The sequence below is a fragment of the Panthera onca genome, chromosome E1 (assembly GCF_046562875.1).
Source record: "Panthera onca isolate mPanOnc1 chromosome E1, mPanOnc1 haplotype 2, whole genome shotgun sequence".
In the NCBI taxonomy this organism is placed as follows: Eukaryota; Metazoa; Chordata; class Mammalia; order Carnivora; family Felidae; genus Panthera; species Panthera onca.
In genome coordinates this window covers 38,272,931-38,293,012 of record NC_138352.1, presented here as the reverse complement: position 1 = coordinate 38,293,012, position 20,082 = coordinate 38,272,931, and the positions used below count along the sequence as shown (strand labels likewise).

General features: G+C 52.6%; 1 protein-coding gene and 1 long non-coding RNA gene across 3 annotated transcripts in view; one reads left to right on the top strand and one right to left on the bottom strand.

The window, feature by feature from the left end:
• LOC144614323 (uncharacterized) overlaps positions 1–6,220 on the bottom strand; it is a 143,811-nt gene extending 137,591 nt beyond the window's left edge. The window contains exon 1 of the long non-coding RNA XR_013552037.2: positions 5,818–6,220. This is a non-coding gene — a long non-coding RNA (uncharacterized LOC144614323). The remainder of the gene's footprint in view (positions 1–5,817) is intronic.
• Positions 1–20,082, top strand: part of ASIC2 (acid sensing ion channel subunit 2) — a 1,018,759-nt gene that overhangs the window by 740,372 nt on the left and 258,305 nt on the right. The window contains exon 1 of one of the 2 annotated variants that reach the window (XM_060647781.3): positions 10,783–11,496. The exons of the other annotated variant lie outside the window; for it this stretch is intronic. Coding sequence (XP_060503764.1) covers positions 10,783–11,496 — 714 coding nt within the window. Of the gene's footprint in view, positions 1–10,782; positions 11,497–20,082 lie in introns of those variants that run through there. 2 annotated transcript variants of the gene reach the window in all.

Here is a 20,082-nt window from a genome sequence, read left to right as displayed (position 1 = left end):
GAGTAAGGAGCCAAGAGGAACATACCAGGCTGGGCGTGACGCAGGGTGATTGTAGCCAGCCACCTCAGGGCTGCCTGGGTAGCTCACTTTCACTGATTGGTGGGCGTTGCCAGGGTGGAGAGGTGAGCTTAGCCAAGAGGTCTGGGGCTGCAGAGCCCATGACCCAGTGGTACCACTTTATAGAGACAGAAAACCTTCTGCTACCAATGTGCCTTCTTTCCAAGCTTAGCTCTGGCAAGTTTGCTGGAGTTTAGTTTGTCTAAAATCGGCGTAACTTTACCAAAAGAACCTATTTGTTAGTAAACCCTGTCTCTCCTCCTTCCCCTCTGACCATTGTTTGTGTGGGAAGAGATGTTTCCCTAAAGAGGTGAACGGGTGGGTGTGCCCCGTATGCTCAGACCTTGTTAACTCTGTGCTATTTCACATCCAACTCAACACATTGGCATCCTTGTCCTACTTTGTCTTTGTTCTTAATGACATCACTTTCCAATGACAGTGTCACCATAATTTGTTTGGCCCTTCCCCTTACTGTTGGGCATATGAACTGTTTTTACTTTTGTTTGTTTGGGTTTTTTTTCTATCATGAAAAGCCTCACTGTGAATACCTTTGTGCTTTTTCCTTACTTTTGGGTTATTTCCTTAGGGAACCTACTGGGGTGTGGGATTGCCAGATGAAAGGGTATGGACTGTTTCATGGCTCTTATTACACATGAAGTTTATGAACTTGCCTTTATAACTCCAAGCACTTTCGGGAAACTGTTTTGAATCTAATGTTATGGGTTAGTGTTGTAGGCTGCTGAGAAATACAAAATGAGTTAACTTAAACACTGTTGGGCTAAAGAAGTATTGATTAGAAAGGAGAAAGCAAGGCTGGGGTCTGGAAGGAAGGAAGGAAGGAAGGAAGGAAGGAAGGAAGGACAGAAACAGAAAGAGGGAGGAAAAAAGGGAAGGAGGGAGAGAGGAGGGAGGGAGGGAGGGAAGGAAGAAAGAAGGAAGGGAAGGAGGGAAGGAAACAGACAGACTGAAAACCCATGGTTTGTAAAGTTGAGTTCCTACTTTGTGGCCATGTGGTGGCTCTTAACATGTAAGGTCATTTGGATGTTGAGAGAGGAAATCTTTTGTGCGGCCTTCTCAGCCTGGCACCCTACACCTTTCCCAACCACTAGGCTTGTATAGTTTTAGCTCCGCCTGGGGTGGTATCATGGAAGCTGGGAAGAGCATAGCTCCAGATGCACAGCAGATACTAAGAACCTAGCTTCTGTTTTCACTTCATCTCCCCAAAGACTTTTGCCAAACTCTGAATTATGCTACCACCCACTTTGGTTTTTTCCCCTTCTAAACTCCCAACTTCCTGCCTTTCTAATAATTGCCAGCACATTGGAGTCAAACCTGGGTGGGAATCCTGGCTCTTGCACTGTGTGACATACTCTGTGTGACTCCAGGCAAGTGACTTCACCTCTCTGAGCTTCATTTTCATCATCTGGAAAATGAGGCTTTACCCAGTGCCTGACATCCAGCTCAGCGAATGTTTGTATTATGTGATTCGGCCTGTTACTGTGGCTTAAGCTGTGCTTAAACTAGCAACAGAGAGAATGAGATCGGAAACAAAAGGCTTCTATGTCCCCATCCATAAAATGGGAATATTATCCATCTGGGAGAGTCATAATGAACAATCATTACATGGTGCACATAATAATAGGTGGTAAGTACTCTGCGTAATTTTCCTCTCCTCTCCTCTCCTCCTTCATCTTCTTCCTCTCCACTCTCCTCCCTTTCCCTCCTCTCCCATTGCCTTATCCCACCTTCCCTGTCCTGCCCTTCTCTTCCTGTCTTCCGTGTAGATAATCACACGGATCCGCACCTCTGCAAATAATGTACTTAAATCCTTTCCTTTCTGCTCCTCTGGTGGGTGGACAGACAAGATAAACTGGAAGTAGAGAAACCCAAGGTAGTGTTTTGGCCAGGTCATTTATAAGGGAAAGTGAGTAAACACAGCGCTAATGGCTGAGTCAGAGGAAAGCTGTGGCTGGGAGGAAAAGCAGCCTAGATGGAGGCTTTTGACAAATCAACCTGGCCTTAAATCTGAGTCACTGCAGAAGGTCTGTCTGCAAGACAGATTCAGGGTTGGTTCCTTAGTGCTCCCTAAAGGGGAGGTGAGAGCCAGGGTAGGATTAAGTCACAGCCAAGAACAGTTAAGGAGATAGTCAAGGAATTGTGAATAAAATGCCTAATTGTACCTGGGGTTTTATATTTCATTAAGTCCTATTTTTAACTGCATGCATTTTATAATATGAGTGGATGGTAACTACTAGAGAAGGTTATTACGCTGAACTATTTTAATGAGAGTTTTGTTATGTGTATGGGAGGGGAAATTGGGTAGAAAAGTGTGCAAGCCTCCATTGCTGTGCCCACTTTATGGCCAGTGTCACAACCAAGGCCCAATTATTCAAGCTTAAACCCAGAATAAGCCAATGATAGGTAAGAAATGCTGGGGGAAAAGACTGATTATTGAGGTGGCCTGAGCTTAGGAAGTGAATGTCCCCAGTCAACAAGACATCACTGGGGACACAAAAACCCACATCAGGAGGAGGACGTGGGTGTGGACACCGTGGGTATCATGGGTCAAGGCAGCCTCAGCAAGAGGCTGTGCTAGTAGGGCCTCTGGCCTGAGATTCTGGCTCTGAGATTCATTCCTGGGGCGGAGTCACAAAGTTCTCCATGAAATGGGGTGAGAATATGAAAAAAAAAAATAGAGAAATTAAGTGGAAGACAGGGAAGGTTGTAGTGAGAATGCTCAGACCAATTGAGGGAAAATCTGGACCCCCTCAATACTCTGTGATCACCTCTGGGACAGCATTTATCATGCTTTGAAAATTATCTATGTTTGGGGCGCCTGGGTGGCTCAGTCGGTTAAGCATCCGACTTCAGCTCAGGTCATGATCTCGCGGTCCATGAGTTCGAGCCCCGTGTCAGGCTCTGGGCTGATGGCTCAGAGCCTGGAGCCTGCTTTCGATTCTGTGTCTCCCTCTCTCTCTCTGCCCCTCCCCTGTTCATGCTCTGTCTCTCTCTGTCTCAAAAATAAATAAAGGTTAAAAAAAATTAAAAAAAAAAAGAAAATTATCTATGTTTTACCCACATCGTCCACTAGACTGTAAGCTGAGGCAGGGACCAATCTGAATAGACATCACATTCCCAGTGCCAAAGACAGCTCATGACATGCTCTAGGTGTTCAGTAAATACCTGTACAGTTATCACTTTCAACTAATTACAACCAACTTAATTAAGACCTTGTACTCTAGAGCCCAAATACCTGGGCTTGAGTCTAGCCACTGTTTGGACAAGTCACTTATCCAATCTTTGCCTCAGTTTCCTCCTATGTCGAGTGGCTGTAATGGTGGTACATATCTCATGCATTGCTCTGAGGATTGTGTGAGCTAATGCATGTTCACTAAACACAGTACCTGACACATAGTTAGTGTTCAATCAATGTGAACTATCAAATATCACCATCACCATATCATTGCCATCACCATCATCACCACCATCAACACCATCATCATCATAATCACCACGATCATCCCTATCATCAGATCAACTTCCCAGTGACCAGGGACAAGTTACTAAACTCTGTACATCAATTTCCTCTTCTAAATGTAACTACATGGTCATTAAGATCATGAGGCATTGACACCCTATGGTTCTCTCTGTGGTATGTTTTACTCACTCTGTATTAATCACAGAAACTTCTGAATCCCAAACTGGCTTTCTCTGCCAACCAATGCATCTTTCAACCACCTCTCCAAACTAACCAGATCTGTGTGCTCAGGGCACCCTGTGTGTGTGTGTGTGTGTGTGTGTGTGTTATAATTAGTCTAAGTAGAATATGACCAGGAAATGAAATCCTATGTGAATACATTTTGTAATATTCTTCAGAGGCAAAGGTATATATCTTTGCATTGCCTGCTGTTTGAAATTATCTCCACAAGAGCTTCCAGCCATCAGTGTTTCTAGCAAAGAGTTAATGAAAAATCTGATAATAAAATGACAAGCTCTGTGTACCACCTTGTCATAGGACCCTCTGTCCTTGTTGGATGGGAGAGCAGGACAATGTGAAATGAGAAGTTGGGGGAAATAACAGAAGAGGGAGGCAACCATAAAACAACTGAAAATACAGGGAAGTAAGGGGGGTGGGAAGTGTGAAAAGCATGGACTACAATTACTCTAGTAAATGGTATTCACAGAATGCAAGCATTCATGTAAGAAAAGGGGGACATATGGAGACTAAACACACATATGTACATTCACTAAGTATTGCTAATAGATTATACAACAAATTGATAGCATTAGTTGCCTCCAGGGAAAATGGGTGGCTGGGGGAGGGGAAGGGGTAGACAGACTTTCTAACCAGATTCTTTATTCTTCTGTCTTTTTCAAACCATGTGAATACATTACTGATTTCAAAATGGATTTTTAAAAAGTTATTTCATAGGGTGAGCAGAGAGTGAGCCAGAAGTTGGAATTTGGATTCTGGTTCAGTATCTGAATGATTTATACCAAGCCTCCCCCCCGCCCCCCTCTGGACCTCGGCTTCCTCCCCCTGTGAGAGTGAAGGGGTCCAATTAGATTTAATATCCAGCTCCCAGCTCTCAGGATTTGCCATTCAATGTGGAGCATTGTGCTTCAGTAGAGCTCCCTCCAGCCCTGCAGAGCACGAGCCTCCCCGCTCTCTCCTCTGGGCCTGTCCTTCCAGCCCCGTGATCTTTCTCTGGTTGTTGTGGGCTCTCTGATCCCTGGGATTTAGTGCTGGTGAAGGGTGGACAGCTGAGAGTTTGAATTCCAATAAAATGAGGATGGCCAAGAGGGCAAGATAAATAAATGATAGATAGATGGATAGATCAATAGATAGATGGATGTCTGGTGAGTCTAAGAAAGGGCCCAGAAAAAGAGGGAACTAGGAGAGGTCAAGTGTAACACAAGAAGGCCATGCAGTGAGAAGGAAAAGCAGTAGAGATGCCAAGGCACGTGGAAAGGTAATATGGATGAGCAACTCCAATGCCAGCCCCAAGGTCGGGGGGAGGCAGGAGCGAGGACCAATGATTGTGCAATAGGCTAAGAACCACAATGGAGAAGTCCTCCTTGCTCTGTCCACCAGTGCAGGAATCCTTATCATGACCACTGGACATTTGCTCAGGTCCTGTGACTCTACAGCCACCTCTATGATGACCTCAGAGGCCACCAGTAGCTGAGCTAAGGAGGTATAAGATAGCACCACTAGGCTTCAGGCAGAGGTTGGGAGAAAAGAAAGAAAAGGAGAAAAGAGAAAGGGGAGGGAGAGGGAGGCAGAGTGACAGAGAGCCAAGGGCAGTACAGAGATGGAAAACAAGAGAAAGAGAAAAAAGAGATTTGGGTGCACAGGCCAACCCACAAAAGCCCACCTGCCCCCATAAGATCAGTGACCTCTAGTGCTACAAATCGTATTGATTAGTTACCATGAGCAGTGGAGTCCTAAAAGAAAGTGCACTCGGCACTCTAAGCAGGGACACCCAGAACCCATTGTTACTGTCTTCTCTCGCCACCCACCACCTACACTAAAGCCCAGAGGTAAGATGGCAAATAAGAACCCACAGCCAACAGAAGGAAGATTGGGGTCTGGGAGGACCAGGTCCAGGGTAAAGGGCTTGGTGGACTCACGCTCTGCAGGGCTGGGTGGTCACTTGTCAAGGACGTTGACCTCCAAGATCCCACTTCAAGGGCAGAAAATACAGGATAAATGGTTTCGATGACTGGTAACGTTTCCCCTGAGAAGAAAAGACTGACCTTGAAGAGGTTGCTAGGCAGGCAGACTGCTGGAACCCCTTTCGGCATCAGCGTACTCTGGTTCCAAAAAGTATTTTGAAGAGTTCCCCTTTGCGCCTACCCTGAGGGGTAGGTGGCCCCTCAAGACACTTTCCAAGGCCGAGCCCCTGAGTAGCAGAGACGAGGGGTAAACAGGAACACCGGGGGCTCCCGTGAAGCCAGATCAAGCCAACGAGAGTGTTGGCTCCAAACAGTGGGTTATAAAAACAGAAAGTCACATTAGCCTAAATTGACCTCCCCCTCCCAACAAACTCATCTGATGGGAGAAAGAGCATTGTAATTATGGTGGTAGCCGCACAGCAGAATGAGGGCTGGCTGGCCAGCAGAGAAACATCATGCAGGAGAGACAGCCAGGATGCCAGGTGTAGAGCAACAGATGTTTCAGAGATAGACAAGAAAAGGGAGCTTTCCTTAAAAGCTTATTATTGGGAAATCACAATGCTAAATTCTAATTTCTTGGTGGAAAGGTTATGTGGGTCAGCTTGTGTGCTGCCTCGTGAGTGTGTTTATCTGGCCAAGCGAGCCTGCCAGGACGGGAAAGCTAATTCACATGCGCTGTCATTCAATGTAGCTGTGAGGGCAGAGACGTAAGGGGTAGGGGTTGAGAGCATGGGGGATGGAGCTAGACTGCCTGGATTCAGAGGCTGTCCTGCAGCTTAGTAGCTGTGTGGCTTAGGGTGAGTAGCTCAACCTCTCTGTGGCGAGGATTCCACTTCTTTGAAGTAGAGAAAGTCATAGTGTTTACCTCATACGATTATTTTGAGGATTAAACACTTAGAACCCTGGTTTTCAGTGTGAGTAACTTAGAACAGGCCCTAGTGCTTAAGAAGCCCTGTATTTATTTTATTTTTTAAGTTGATTTATTTATTTGGGGAGAGGGGAGAGCAGGGAGGGGCAGAGAGAGGAAGAGAGAGAGAATCCCAAGCAGGCTCTGCACTGTCAATGCACAGTCCGACGCGGGGCTCGAACCCAAGAACTATGAGATCATGACCTGAGCCTAGGTCAAGAGCTGAACGCTTAACCAACTGAGCCACCCAGCCACCTCATATTTTATTACATGTTTATTATTATTTATTGTTCTACTTTTGCAAGCAGAACGGTGGAAAGGGAAAAATCTTAAGAATGAGTTAGAGCTTAGTTCAATTCCTGCTTTCTGAGCCCTTGGCTCACAAATGTAAAAAAGAGGACAAAAACCCCTCCCCTGCAGGGTTGGACTGAGAAATTAAATATGTTTACATGCCCAGTGCAATGCGTGGCATACAGAAATACTCAAGAAATTCTAGTTCCTTTCCCCTCTCCCTGTCTTGGTGTGTTTCCTCAATGTGCTAGGCACTAACTAAGAGGTAGGGACACAAACATGAATGAGGTGTAGTTCCTGTCCTCAAAGGGCTCACGTCCAGAAGAAAAACCTGGACACACACAGTGACAAGGTCTCCCCCAAGGGCTATGATGGATCCAATTTCCTAGGAGGCGATGCTTAAGCTGGTTTGAAGAAAGAGTAGACTTTGCCCAGCCGGTGGAAGCATTGGTCCAGGAGGGTGTGGGGGGTAGGGAGCTCACTGCATATGTGTGCCAGGGAGAGAGCCATTGATCCTTGCTTAAGGTCACCAGCCATCCCTGTGTCTACCTCTGGATTTCTGTGTCAAGACCCCGGGAGCCTATGCGGGATGTCTCTTCTCTCTCTGGAAAAGCAATCCATCTGGAGAATTAACGGGAAAACCCATGACACAGAAGATATTCGGGCAAGCAAAAAGTAGCATGTGTACATTTTAAAGGGGAAACTGCCAGGAAAGGAAAAGCCCCCAGCAGTTGAACATATCAGAAACATAAAACGTCCTAAAGGTTTCTCTAACTCTGTGCCAGCCTAGAATTAGGACTCGGGAAAATGTTATTTATTATAATACAGTCTGATGTGTTACAATACCCCCCGGCTGCTGCTTTAGCAACTGCACTGTGCTCACAAGGTGGCCCCACCTTAGCTGGGACGTGTGTCACTGCAGCAACCCGCAGGACCTCCAGGACCAGGCTCTGTTTGAAGCCCCACAAAACTGGCAGATTCAGAACCTTCCCCCCACCCCAAAGCCAGTAACAGACAGCTCCAAGGAACCAAATCCAAAACAGAAATTCAGCAAAACCCACTTCACTAGCTTTTTCCGCTGGTGAATGAGAAGGGCCTCCAGGTGTGTGTGTGCAAATATGTGTGTGGGTGAGTGAAGTTGACTGGGGCTCAGATATCCTCTTCCCCAGAGACCAGATGCAGGGAGTTACCAGGCCAACAGGATGTGCAACCCCCCCAGGTCACTGAGGAGGGAAAACCAGCCTAGCACTGCACCGTTCAGATACTCGGAGGCTAATTCAACACATCTGCAGGGAGCACCCTTAATAAGTCATCACAAAGTGGGTGAGATTCCTCTCCAGACCCAAACCCCAAAATCCCCAACTTCACTAAGTGCCCTGCTACCTTTGGGATCCTTTCACCCCAGCCCACAACCCCTATCAAAATCCACTCTCTGGAAAATGTCTGGAAAACTCCTTTATCCCATGGAGTAATGGGGCTGAAGTGTCAGCTCTCCCAGGGAGGCCTCAGGGGGTCAATCTGAGGTATGGGTGGAGACCCACTGCGCACCACACATTGCCAGGTAGTTGCAGAAGCAGGATTCCAGCCCTGCGCTCAAGGCACCTGGCCCAGAGAGTGCAAACCGTAAGGCCGTGGGGTGCAGTACAAACAGCTAGGGCTTTGGGGACCTGGGTGCAGAATCCCAGCCCACCACTTGCAGGCTGTATTACCTTGGCCAAGTCCTTGGCCTGCCAGTCTCACCTGTGAAGTGAAGTTACAACTGCACTGTATGCTTCAAGGCTAAATAAAAACGTCCAAAGGTTCCCAGGGGTTGGTGGAAGCCCTGAGCCTTCCCAGGAGGGAAGGGCGACGTCAGCCAACTGGCTGCAGGATCCCAGGTGTGAGAATGGCAGAGATGGAGCCTCCTGTCCTGGGAAGTGACACTCCTCCCTCCTGCCCTCCTGGGAGAGCTGTGCTGGCTGAGGGCTCCCAGCCCAGTGGTGGGGGGTGGGGGGGGAGCACCCCTGGGAAGCTCGTGAGAGGCAGAGCCCATCTTGCCAGAGGCCCAGTCACCACTTCCACACCTCAACACACAGCACGGCACCGCACACAGCACACCCAGAAACCTTGCTATGCATCCGCACACCCATCAACACACCCATTCATACCCACCACCCACTAAGCGCCCGGACACACACACACACACACACACACACACACACACACACACCCCGTCACAGACACGCTGTCCTAGACACTCAGATAACCACAGTTCATCGGCTGCAAACGAGCTCACATGCAGGAGATGGGCAGAAATACCCGTTCACACTCCCCGTACTGGACGCAGGACTCCCCTCGCCACACACACTGTGTACTTGCGCACAGGCCCACACTACACAGCGGCTCACTCCGTACGGCCCGTCTCCCGCTCCGAAGTGCTCTCACACACGGCCCCGCATAAACACAACGGCTCTGCCCCACACCTCTCCCACGAGCCCGCACACCCGGCACATCTGTGCAGTGCACCCCACCACCACCGGGCCAGCTCCAGCAAGAGGCTTCCCGCTCGGTGTGCAGCGGCCACAGTGGCCAGGAATTAAAATGCAGCGAGGAGGAGCCGGGCGCGTCAGCACCGCGTCTCCAGGAGCGCACAGCGCTCGCCGCCGCCGCCCCGCCCGCCCGAAGCCGTGGGGCCAGCGAGCCGAGGAGCAGGTGCTCGAAGCCGAGCCGCGCCAGCGTCGGGCGGCCGCTGCCCAAGTTCGCCCGGGGCCCGGAGGAGGGCCCGGGCAACCGGGAGAGGAACGCAGCCGGCGCCGCCAGCGCCGCCGCCGCCGCCGCGGGCTCGGAGTCTCGAGAGAAGGACGCGCCGAACAGCGAGTCCGGGTCACCCCGCCGAGAGGTGCAGCCGGGGCTCCGCAGTCCCCAGCTCCTGGCGCCGCCGGGGCAGGGAGAAGAACAGGCAGGGGACAGCGAGGCCGGGCTTTTCTGGAGACTCGAGGCACCCCGGAGAGTCGAGGGGAGAAGCGACACTTTCTTCTGGCCAGCAGCCCGGAAGGGGCCCAGCAGCGAGCAGCCTCCCGAAGGACTCCCGGAGAAGCACCGGTCCCCGGGCGAGAGCGGGCGCGTCGCACGCAGGGCTCCAGCGCGGGACTTAAGGGGAGCCTTCGAGGGTCTCGGCCGAGCGCAGCCCGAGGAGCCGCGAGCGGGTCTCGCCGCGAAGGGAGAGAGCGCAGCAGCGGGCCGGGCGACCCCTCGCCCCGGTACACACCCACCCCACCCGCCGCGCCCGAGCCGCGGTGCGCCTCTGGGGGCGCTCGTTCCCCGGAGCCTTCTCTCCCGGGTCCCAGCACCGCTGGGCTACCGGCTGGGCTGGCGGGGCCCTTGGGGATGCCCAAATCAGGCATGGTGGCCGAGTGGCTGCTCTCCCCGGACCAGCGTAAAAGCTGGGGTTAGGCGGAGCAGGGGGGACTCGGCGCAGGGTCCCCCGAGGTCCAGGACGAGGGGAGGCGGGCGCAGCGCCCGGGCACCGGAGAGGCGGCGCCCGGTGGGGCCCCTCCAGAGGTAGCGGCCGGGCCAGGCACTCTCCAGGAAGACTAGGGGCCCGGAGAGCCCGCGCGGCGCTCGGGAGAGGCCAGAGCCAGGGGCGGCGGGCCGAGGCAGCGCTCAGTCCCGGGCGGGCGCCCGCGGAGGCGGCGGCGGCGGCGCCGGGCGGGCATGCCGCGCCACCGGAGCTCCTTTCGGGCGCACGCTTCCCTGGCGCGGGCTGCGCGCGGCGGCTGCTGCTGCTGCTTCCACTGCTGCTGCGGACTCCCATGGCGGCTCCTCCCGGCCGGGGCCGCCGCCGCTGCCGCCAGCCGCGGGCTGAATGAATGAGCCGGAGCGGCGGAGCCCGGCTGCCCGCGGCCGCGCTCACCGGCCCGGGACGCTTCCGCATGGCCCGCGAGGAGCCGGCGCCGGCGGCGGTGGCGGCGGCCGGGCAGCCCGGGGGCGACAGGGGCGGCGAACGCGAGCGGGCGCTGCAGGGGCCGGGGGTCGCCCGCAGGGGGCGGCCGTCGCTGAGCCGCGCTAAACTGCACGGGCTGCGGCACATGTGCGCCGGGCGCACGGCGGCGGGGGGCTCCTTCCAGCGGCGGGCGCTGTGGGTGCTGGCCTTCTGCACGTCCCTCGGCTTGCTGCTGTCCTGGTCCTCGAACCGCCTGCTCTACTGGCTCAGCTTCCCGTCGCACACGCGGGTGCACCGCGAGTGGAGCCGCCAGCTGCCCTTCCCCGCCGTCACCGTGTGCAACAACAACCCCCTGCGCTTCCCGCGCCTCTCCAAGGGGGACCTCTACTACGCCGGCCACTGGCTCGGGCTGCTGCTTCCCAACCGCACCGCACGCCCGCTGGTCAGCGAGCTGCTGCGGGGCGATGAGCCGCGCCGCCAGTGGTTCCGCAAGCTGGCTGACTTCCGCCTCTTCCTGCCGCCGCGCCACTTCGAGGGCATCAGCGCCGCCTTCATGGACCGCCTGGGCCACCAGCTTGAGGACATGCTGCTCTCCTGCAAGTACCGGGGCGAGCTCTGCGGGCCGCACAACTTCTCCTCTGTGAGTTGCCCTCCGCGCGCACCCGCTTCCCCCTGCTCCCCCACGCTCCAGAGTCAGTAGGCCCTCCCCGCCGCCCCCCCCCCCACCCCGCCCCGGGCAGGACACCAGGCCGCTGGCCATGACATCATTCCAGGACGCCCAGGCGGATCCCGCTCTTAGGTCCCCTGAGCGGTGACCTCCAGGTTGAGGGAAGTTGGACACCACTGTAGGAGGGGTGGCCTCGCTCGCCTGTCCCGGCCTCTCTCCTTCCTGTGTTAGCCCCCAAACCCCCAACTCTGCTCTTTCTGGTCCCTCTGTGAGTGCTAGCCCTCTTTGTCCCGGACGTCACCCCCAGGTCCACAGGACTGCAGGCAGCTGCCCTGTGTCCGCGGTGAAGGGATGGGAAGAGAGAGAAGCACGTCTTACTTGTGGGCTTGTCTTTGGGGAAACCATCAGGAAGCTCTTTAAAAATGAGCCATCAGCAGAACTGCACTGCTCTAAGCAGCTTATGCCTGAGTTGCAAAGCACTTGGAGTCTGGAGGGGAGGAGGGGGAACTTTGGAGGAAACGCCCAGGATGTTAACCAACGCCAAAGCTGTAGCCAGTGAGGTGGAGGAGTCGGCAGCCCCTTCTGCTACTTTTTCAAAGCTCTGTCTCAAGCACCCAGGGGATTTGAGCCATGGTGGGCATGAGCGGGGCCCTTGACCCCATGAGTTGAGTGTGGGCCCTGGTCTAGAGGAGCCACGCCCCTGCAGTGGGGAGAGCAGCCTAGTAGAGAGATATTGATTCCAACAGCAGGGGCCAGGAGAAGCTGTGCTCCTGGTTTGTAAACCATTTGCTGTGCTGGTTCCCCCATGCTGTGGGTCTGGATAATGCAGCTGTCAGACAGAAGGTATCTGCCTCGCACGGTCTGCCGTGGAGGAGTTCTTGTGCCAAGCCCCAGCGTGGGACAAGCCTGTCCAGTCATTCGTGTGTAAATGCCCCTTAGGTGGGTTTGGGTTTTTCCACTAGTGCAGGGAAGGTTGGCTGTGTGTTTATTTGCGATGCTCTGATGATGATTTAACCAGCCCCTTTGCCTCACCCCTGACAGTCTTGTGTCTGACAAAGCTTTTCCTGTGATGGTAAAGAGATGCGGCTGCTCCAACAGGTGTTGGCCCGGATGCCAGGCAGGCCAGGCCTCTGATTGGCTAATTGGGCAAGTCCCTGTCTAGGATGGTGACCCTGGCTCCAATGTTATCCTCCTTGTTTTGGTTTATGTGGGGCATCCCTGATTCTTCCACTTCCAAAACATCCCTTATTTTCTGGGCTTTCCAGCATGCCTTTGAAGAATCCCTACCTAGTGGCTCCCCTGCTTCAGCAAGCAGGAAATGCTGTTAACGTGTGCTGCTAAGCGACTCCTTTCAGACTTCAAACACAATTCTGAGTTCTACAGAGACAAAGGAAAGAGAGTAGCGATGCCTTGTTTATTGTTTGGCTGACCACAAACTAGCAGCCCCTAAAGTTAGATTGAAGTTCAACGTTGCATTCAGTTATCAGCAACCCCTGTTTCCCGCTTCAAGTTGTACGACACGGCCCGCCAAATAGAATCGTGCATCTCTGACGATGGCTGTGCAAAGAGGGCAGAATGGCATGCTAACAGCCAGTGTTCACATCTGACACTCACACAACCTCTGTGTTAGCAATGAGTTTCATTCCCATTTTAAAGATGAGGAAAATGAGGCTCCTCAAGGCTGTCCAAAGCTCAGAGCCAGCCAAGTTGAAAGTCTAACTCTGCATGCCATCAGATGCATCACACAGAAGCCACACGTCGCCTTCTTCTCTGAGCCTGGACCGCTCTTCTATTAGAAGACCCCTGGGCAGGACTCTTGCTCTCCCCAACGCCTACCAATTCCTATCCCTCCTTGCCTTAGCATGGCCGGGAGAGTGGAAAGCAGAGCTGCCCCAGGTGGTGCAGGCGGTCATAACCTTGGCCACATGTTACGGGACCCCACCATGCAACAGGAGCTTGCTGCAGCAAGCATACAGCCCCTTCAGAAGCCACCGGACCTCAGTCTCCCTAGCAGGTACGGCCATGAGTTGAAGCGATCAGGCCCCTTCCCACTGGGGTACACCCTTCTCCTACTCGCCGGTACCCTGCCTCCCTTCATCAGAAGAGCTTGCAGGCGCACACACACCCCAGCAAAGGATATACCTCCCTTCCCCAAGTATGTGTTCCTGGGCACTCAAGGGACCCCTAGTGGTTTCCTATCATGACCCTGCCCCGGGGACTTTCCAGTCCCCTAACAGTTCGTGCTTTTTTTTCCAAGGACCTCACATGAAAGGCTGCACCCCTCTGTCCGTGGAAGCCAGAAGCTATTTCGGGGGAGCATCAGATACAGAGCTGGCCCATCAGGCATATTTTCCTCTAACTACATAGGCCCCCTGACTCGGGCCTTTGTCGTCTCTGATGGAGTGGTACAATAGTGCAGTGGTTGAGAGCATACAGCACAACTGCGCTGAGGTTCAAGTCCTCCCACTTACTGTGCGCCTTCAGACAAGTGGCTTTGCCTCTCTGTTCTTTAGTTTCCTTCTCCCTCTAGTGGAGGTACCAAAATACCGTATTTGTTGTGAGTGTATAGATGGATGGATGGATGGTCGGGTGGGTAGAGGGATGGATGGATGGATCGATGGACAGAGAGGCAGACAGAGAGACAGATGCGTAAATGCATGTATATGCACAGGTAAGAGCTCTGAAAATTGTGCTGGCCCCCATAAAAATGTTGCCTTGAAATGGCATCAGCCTCCTAACTGGTCTGTTGGCCTCCGGCTCCGTGGTCCTTCCCCTCCGCACCCATCCCATGCCCTGTAGCCAGAGTAGTCTTCCTAAAGGTCCCCTCAAAGCATATCATCCCACTCCTTAAAACCCCTCGGTGGATCCACTGTTCTCAGGTGCTGCACCTGTGTCCTGCCTTACCTCCTGCCACACCCTTTCTGGCACCACATACTTAAACTCTGCCAACAGGCTTCCCAATGTCTGGATTACTGCTCCCCGGGCCTCTCTGCCTTTCTTTGCTGCTGTAAGTCCCCCCTCCCCTCCCCCCACCACCACACACACACAGACTGCTTTGTCTGCCCCAGGACACGAGTCATCCTTCAGCATCCAGCCCTGGGGGTTTCTCCTACTTTGGAGCCTGTCCTGACTGCCCCACTCTGCCCCTCTCATCACCAAGCAACTGATACCTTCCTCTTTTCTGCCCCTTTACCACCCCATTTGGGTGTCAGCCCTCACACCTACCTACTGGTCTGTGTCTGTCTCCCCCCCTCCAGACCCCGGCAGGAGTCATGTCTGACTCCCCTGATCTCTCCAGCACCCAACACAGAGCCCAACACATAATAAGTGTTGAGGAAAGGTTTGGGGAATGAATTCCTTCACCAGGTACCCCCCCAAGACTCCTTGTTGTCCTGGATGACCCGCTCCAAGACTCTTGGCTTAATTTCTCCCAGGAACACCAGTGGAAGGCATTTCTCGTAAGGAAATGCCCAGGCAGTTTCTGGGCATTTATTCCTTTTGGGGTTGGAGGGGGAGAGAGTGGGGAGCAGCATTGCTGAGCACCTCGATCCCTCTGCTTCCCAACCCCTAAGAGGACCAGTGCAACAGGTGGAGAATGGGGCTTCAGGAGAAGCCTTTGGGGGAGTATGCTGGCTGCCCCCAAAGCCTCATTCCATCTAGCTTGTATCACCTCTGGAAATAAACGTGGCAAGGGAGAGATGCGTATGGTGGGGAGGTGTCAGTTGGCCTTTATTCTCCAGGCCCATTTGGGATGTGTTTATTTGCAGCCGCTCTGTTTTTTGCTGCTGCGCAAGGGTTAATCGCTCCGCTGCCAGACAAAGCAGCTCCCGCTTCCGAATGCCCGTTTGTTTCCTTGGCACCAGCTGTGGACCTCGGGCTCAACACACCCTGGCCCTTCTGGGTTGTCCTGGGTGGGGGGGAGGGGGCGGAAGGGAGCAGCCTTCCCAGGGAGTGGACAGGGTGCCGCACCACGAGGCCGAGCTATCTGGGACTGGTGCCTGCAAAGAGGGACTGAGGGGTTGGGAGCAGGGGCTGACAGAGGCTGTTGAGGGTCTGCAGCGTGAAGAACCAAGAGCAGTGGACCCTCTCTGGCAGGAGGCACGGTTCAGGGAGAAGTGTCGGGCAGACCTAGCTTGGGCCTCTGGCACTGCCCCTTTCTAGCTGTGTGCCTCGGGCAGCCCTGCCCCACACTGCTGGGCTGAAGATAACATGTGTGTAGACGCTGGCCGGCTCTTGCATAGCAGCAGGTGCTCAGTATATGAGAGCTGTTGTATAATCTGGATAAAGAGACTGGCACAGTATCTGGGGGTAACAGTGATTAATTATTCTTAATGTAATTATCATATCTTATCATGACCGCTTCTCTGAGTGGGGATATGCTCATTTCCGGGTTCAGTCACTCAATCACCCAGCGTCTGTTGAGTGTCAACTGTACATCAAGCTCTATACTAGCTGCTGGGGGCTATAGAACTAAATAAAGCTCGCAGTGTGTCCTCCATTCATTCTTGTTGAGGAAAGAGGTGTGTGGACAGATACCGGGAAGGAGCGCGGAGCTGCTAGGTGAGCTTAGGGGAGTACCTCGGTCAGACTGGGGACCTCTCTGATGGCTTCCTGGAGGCAGTGATATCTGAGCTGAGTCTTGAAGGATCAGTAGGAGTTCCAAGGCAGACAAGGAAGGAGGGAGGGGATTTCAGAGAGAGGGGACAGCATGTACAAACGAGAGTGCAGATAAGATAGAACACAGGCTTCTAGATCCTGAGAGTGGTTCAGGGCACCTGGAGGGAGGGGCTGGAGGTGCTGAGGAGTAGAGCGGACCCTGTGATAATGCAATGGTGTGATGTTTGGGGGCCAAACTGTTTTTTTTAACTTTGCAGCAAATCTCTGACTCCTTCTGCTACTGGCTCTTAGACCATGGAGTGTCCCTATCTGTGTCATCTGTGCCCCACCCCCATTCCTACCTCCATCAGGGCCACCCCTCCCTGCACTTTTCCCCCATTGCTCACCCCCTTGTGCTGGGGTCAACCTTGAGTCCAGATTTTGGACTAGTCGTATGTACTAAAAGCCAAGGAAACAGCATTTGGTTTCATCACATTTTGTCACAGCAAGCAGGCTGGCTGCTCTGAGCCAGCGACAGAAAACAAGAAATCATTCTAGCAACATATTGTTTAAAATCAGCAAATTCTGTTGAAATGGTGCTAGGCCAGGCCGTACAGCAGTTGTGAGGATGGATGGCTTTAGGGAGGCAAGAAAGATACTTTTGCCTTTGGAGAAAAGACGAATAAACGAGCTAATACATGTAAAATGCTTACAACAGTTTCTGGCACCAAGTAAAGGACTCAATAAATGTGAGCTATTTCCATTATTATTACTTGCGGTGAGTGTTCTGAGTGAAGGACGAAGTCAAGTAGTGCTGGGCAGCTGTGATACTCCAGGCCCGGGCTGGGCGTACCTCTTGCCATCTCAGTTCTCGGGATAACCCTAAAAGGTTGTGTGATCGTTCGCACTTTATGGATAGGGAACTGCAGCTCTCGGCGGGGTGGTGGGGGGTGGGGGGGACTGTAGTCTGCCTGGAGTCACAGAGCCAGCAGATGACAGCGCTGGAATTCGAACCCAAGTCCTCATGACCACAAAGGTGCATGCAGCTAGATGCATGTTGTGTAGCTCGATGAAGGAGCAGCATGGGGGCTGGGGTGGGGGGGGAGGGGGTTGTGTGCAGTGAGAAGACCAACCAGTGCAGCCTCAGTGACTCTGGCCTCAGGATCTTCCTCTGTGAAATGAGGGCACGTGCCAAATGACCAAAGGGATTTAGCCGAGAAGTCCTCCATCCAAGTGAGCGGTCAGGGGAAAATAGGGCTTAACAACTGCAGATGGCCCAAGCTTTTCGGCCAACCATTTCGTTTCTTTGCAGAGCTGAAACAGTGATTAAGGGGGAAATGTACACGTTATTGGAGTGCTGGAGACAGGATGGTGATTAAACAGACATTTATACAAGGAACATGAAAAGAACTCTACCAGTGATCTTACTTTGGGGAAATTAGTTTAGGGAATCAAATGTAAACTCTGCTCAGGTCTGGAGATGTCCAAATTGACCAACGTCAGGCTGATTCTGATAGTAGCTATTTGGGGGCCACTGTGGCCAGTCATGAACGCATCAGTCAGATGCCTGTCTAATTGAGAAGGGCCGCAGGAATAACCAGGCCGTTTGGTTATACATCCATCGCTTTGATTCTCCTAAGTGATTTGCTTGGATCAGCTGCTCAGAGATTCAACCAACCAACATGCACTGCGTGCCTACTGTGTGCCAAGCAGTGGGCCACAAAGACGACAATGAATTTTCTCTCTTTCTGGTAAGAAGGCCTGCAGAGGACCATGTGCTTCATCAGCGTGATGGGGGCTGAAAAGAGCTACTGGGCATGTGACGGCCCAGGGTTTGTATTGGGCACCTGTTATGTAAACATTCCTGTCAGTTTCACCAGCATCGAATGGGTGTCCTGGAGCCCATTTTACAGATGAGAAAACTGAGGCTTGGGGAGGCACAGAGTCACTGCTGGAGGGCAGCAGAGTGTGGATTTGAACAAAGGTCGGTCCAGCTCCAAAGCTGTGCCAACACTACTTTTCTATGATGCTACTGTGCCAACACTCAGAGATGCCGCTAAGAACCAACCCTTCTGTAGAGGGTATCCGTCACAACCTTTCAAACCGTCGTTCGAAGTCTCTTTTGCTGCGGATTTGTATGGGCCCTGGAGGTCATCCTGGGTTCTAAGGCCTGCAACCCCGAGAAGGAAAGACTGATTCTCAGAGCACAGGAGCAGGGACAGACGTGCATCCTCCCAGTCCATCAGCCACACAGGGTCATCAGGAGTTGTGACAAGTCTTTTTTTTTTAATTTTTTTAATGTTTATTCATTTGAGAGAGAGAGAGAGCAGAAGAGAGACAGAGAGAGAGGCAGACACAGAATCCAAAGCAGGCTCCAGGCTCTGAGCTGTCAGCACAGAGCCTGATGCGAGGCTTGAACCCACGAACCGCAAGATCATGACCTGAGCCAAAGTCGGATGCTTAACCAACTGAGCTACCCGGGCCCCCCGAGGAGTTGTGACGAGTCTTAATGTGGCCATAAGCAGAACTAAATGACTATTTTCATTCTTTCAAGGACATTGGTAACTTGTAGTCCTGGCTAAGGAAATGTTGCCAAACTGAGATCCAGCTCAGACCTGTGCTAACAAAGAGACGACTCACACGTAATTGGAACATGACTTGTTGGTAAAACAAATAGAGGCTGCTAACATACTGGGGAAGTTTGTTCTCCTGAGCATGTCAAATATCTCCCCTGACACCACTGTGTATACTATTAATTTGCCTAGTAAATTGTTTCCCCTGATTCCACACACACTTATTGAGCTATGACTCTCTGCCAGGCACTTTTACATTCATTAGTTTATCTCAGCCTGGCAACAGACCGGAAAGGAAGTCTTCTTCTCTCCCTGGTACAGATAAGGAAACAGGTGCAAAGCAGTTTGGCAACTTGCCCAAGGTCAGAGACAGAAACCTGGATCTTTGGGTTCCAAGGTCAGTGCTCTTGGCACTATATCAGAGTTGTTCCCAAAAAGAAACCCCCGGTCCAGCTTCAGCCAGCAAACTTGCATTTCCAACCTGGATAGGATATCATGCTATACGTTACCGTCGCATTTTATCCCCGCAACAATGGAGGATGTTGACTGTACCCTATTGCCTGCCTAACTTCAGACAGGAGGAGTGATTTGCCCAGGGTCACGTGGCCCAGGAAAAGAAACAGCCAGAATTTGCATTCAGATCTCCATTTGAATTCAGATGCTTATGACCCGCCAGATCTCCTAAGGCTCCTATATATCTCTTCTTCCCCAGCTCCTCTGTTCCTGCTCCGTGTGGACTTAAAAGGGTTTCACCAGCCCTGGAAGATTTTCTTAGGGGAAAAGCAATGGGCCCCCGGGTGCCTTGCAGATGGATCAGTGCTAAAACTGGCTGCTGAGAAGAGGTGCTGATTTCCTTCCTGATCTCTGCCCAGAGACCTCCCCTCCTTCCCAGGCAGGTCAGTTCCAGCATTCTCCAATTCGCTGTAGATGAATGGAGAGCCCCGTAGGCCTATGCTTCTCAAACCTGAGCTCACCCAGATTCCTGGGGTCCCTGCAGAGACCCTGAATGGGTGGGTCTGGAACAGGGCTTGAGATGTACATTTCTGAAAGCTCCCGTGTGATGCAGATGTTGCTGGTCCATGGACCACACTTTGAGGGGCAATGCTGTGGGCTCTTGAAGTCCCATGAATGCTGAGAAGGAGGGATCAGCAGGCTCTGGCAGTCATGTCTGAGTCGCTGGGTTGCTGAATGTGCACATGGAATGTGATTGTGTACTCTGGCCCGGCCAGTGTGTCAATCAAACCACAATGCAAAGGCCATCGGGTAGGCCCAGTAATGGCCAATCAAAGATGGCCGCATCCTCATCCCCGGAACTTCTAAATATGCTACCTTAAGGAGCAAAAGGGGATTCACAGATAATCAAGTCAAGGGTTTTGAGATGGGGAGATTA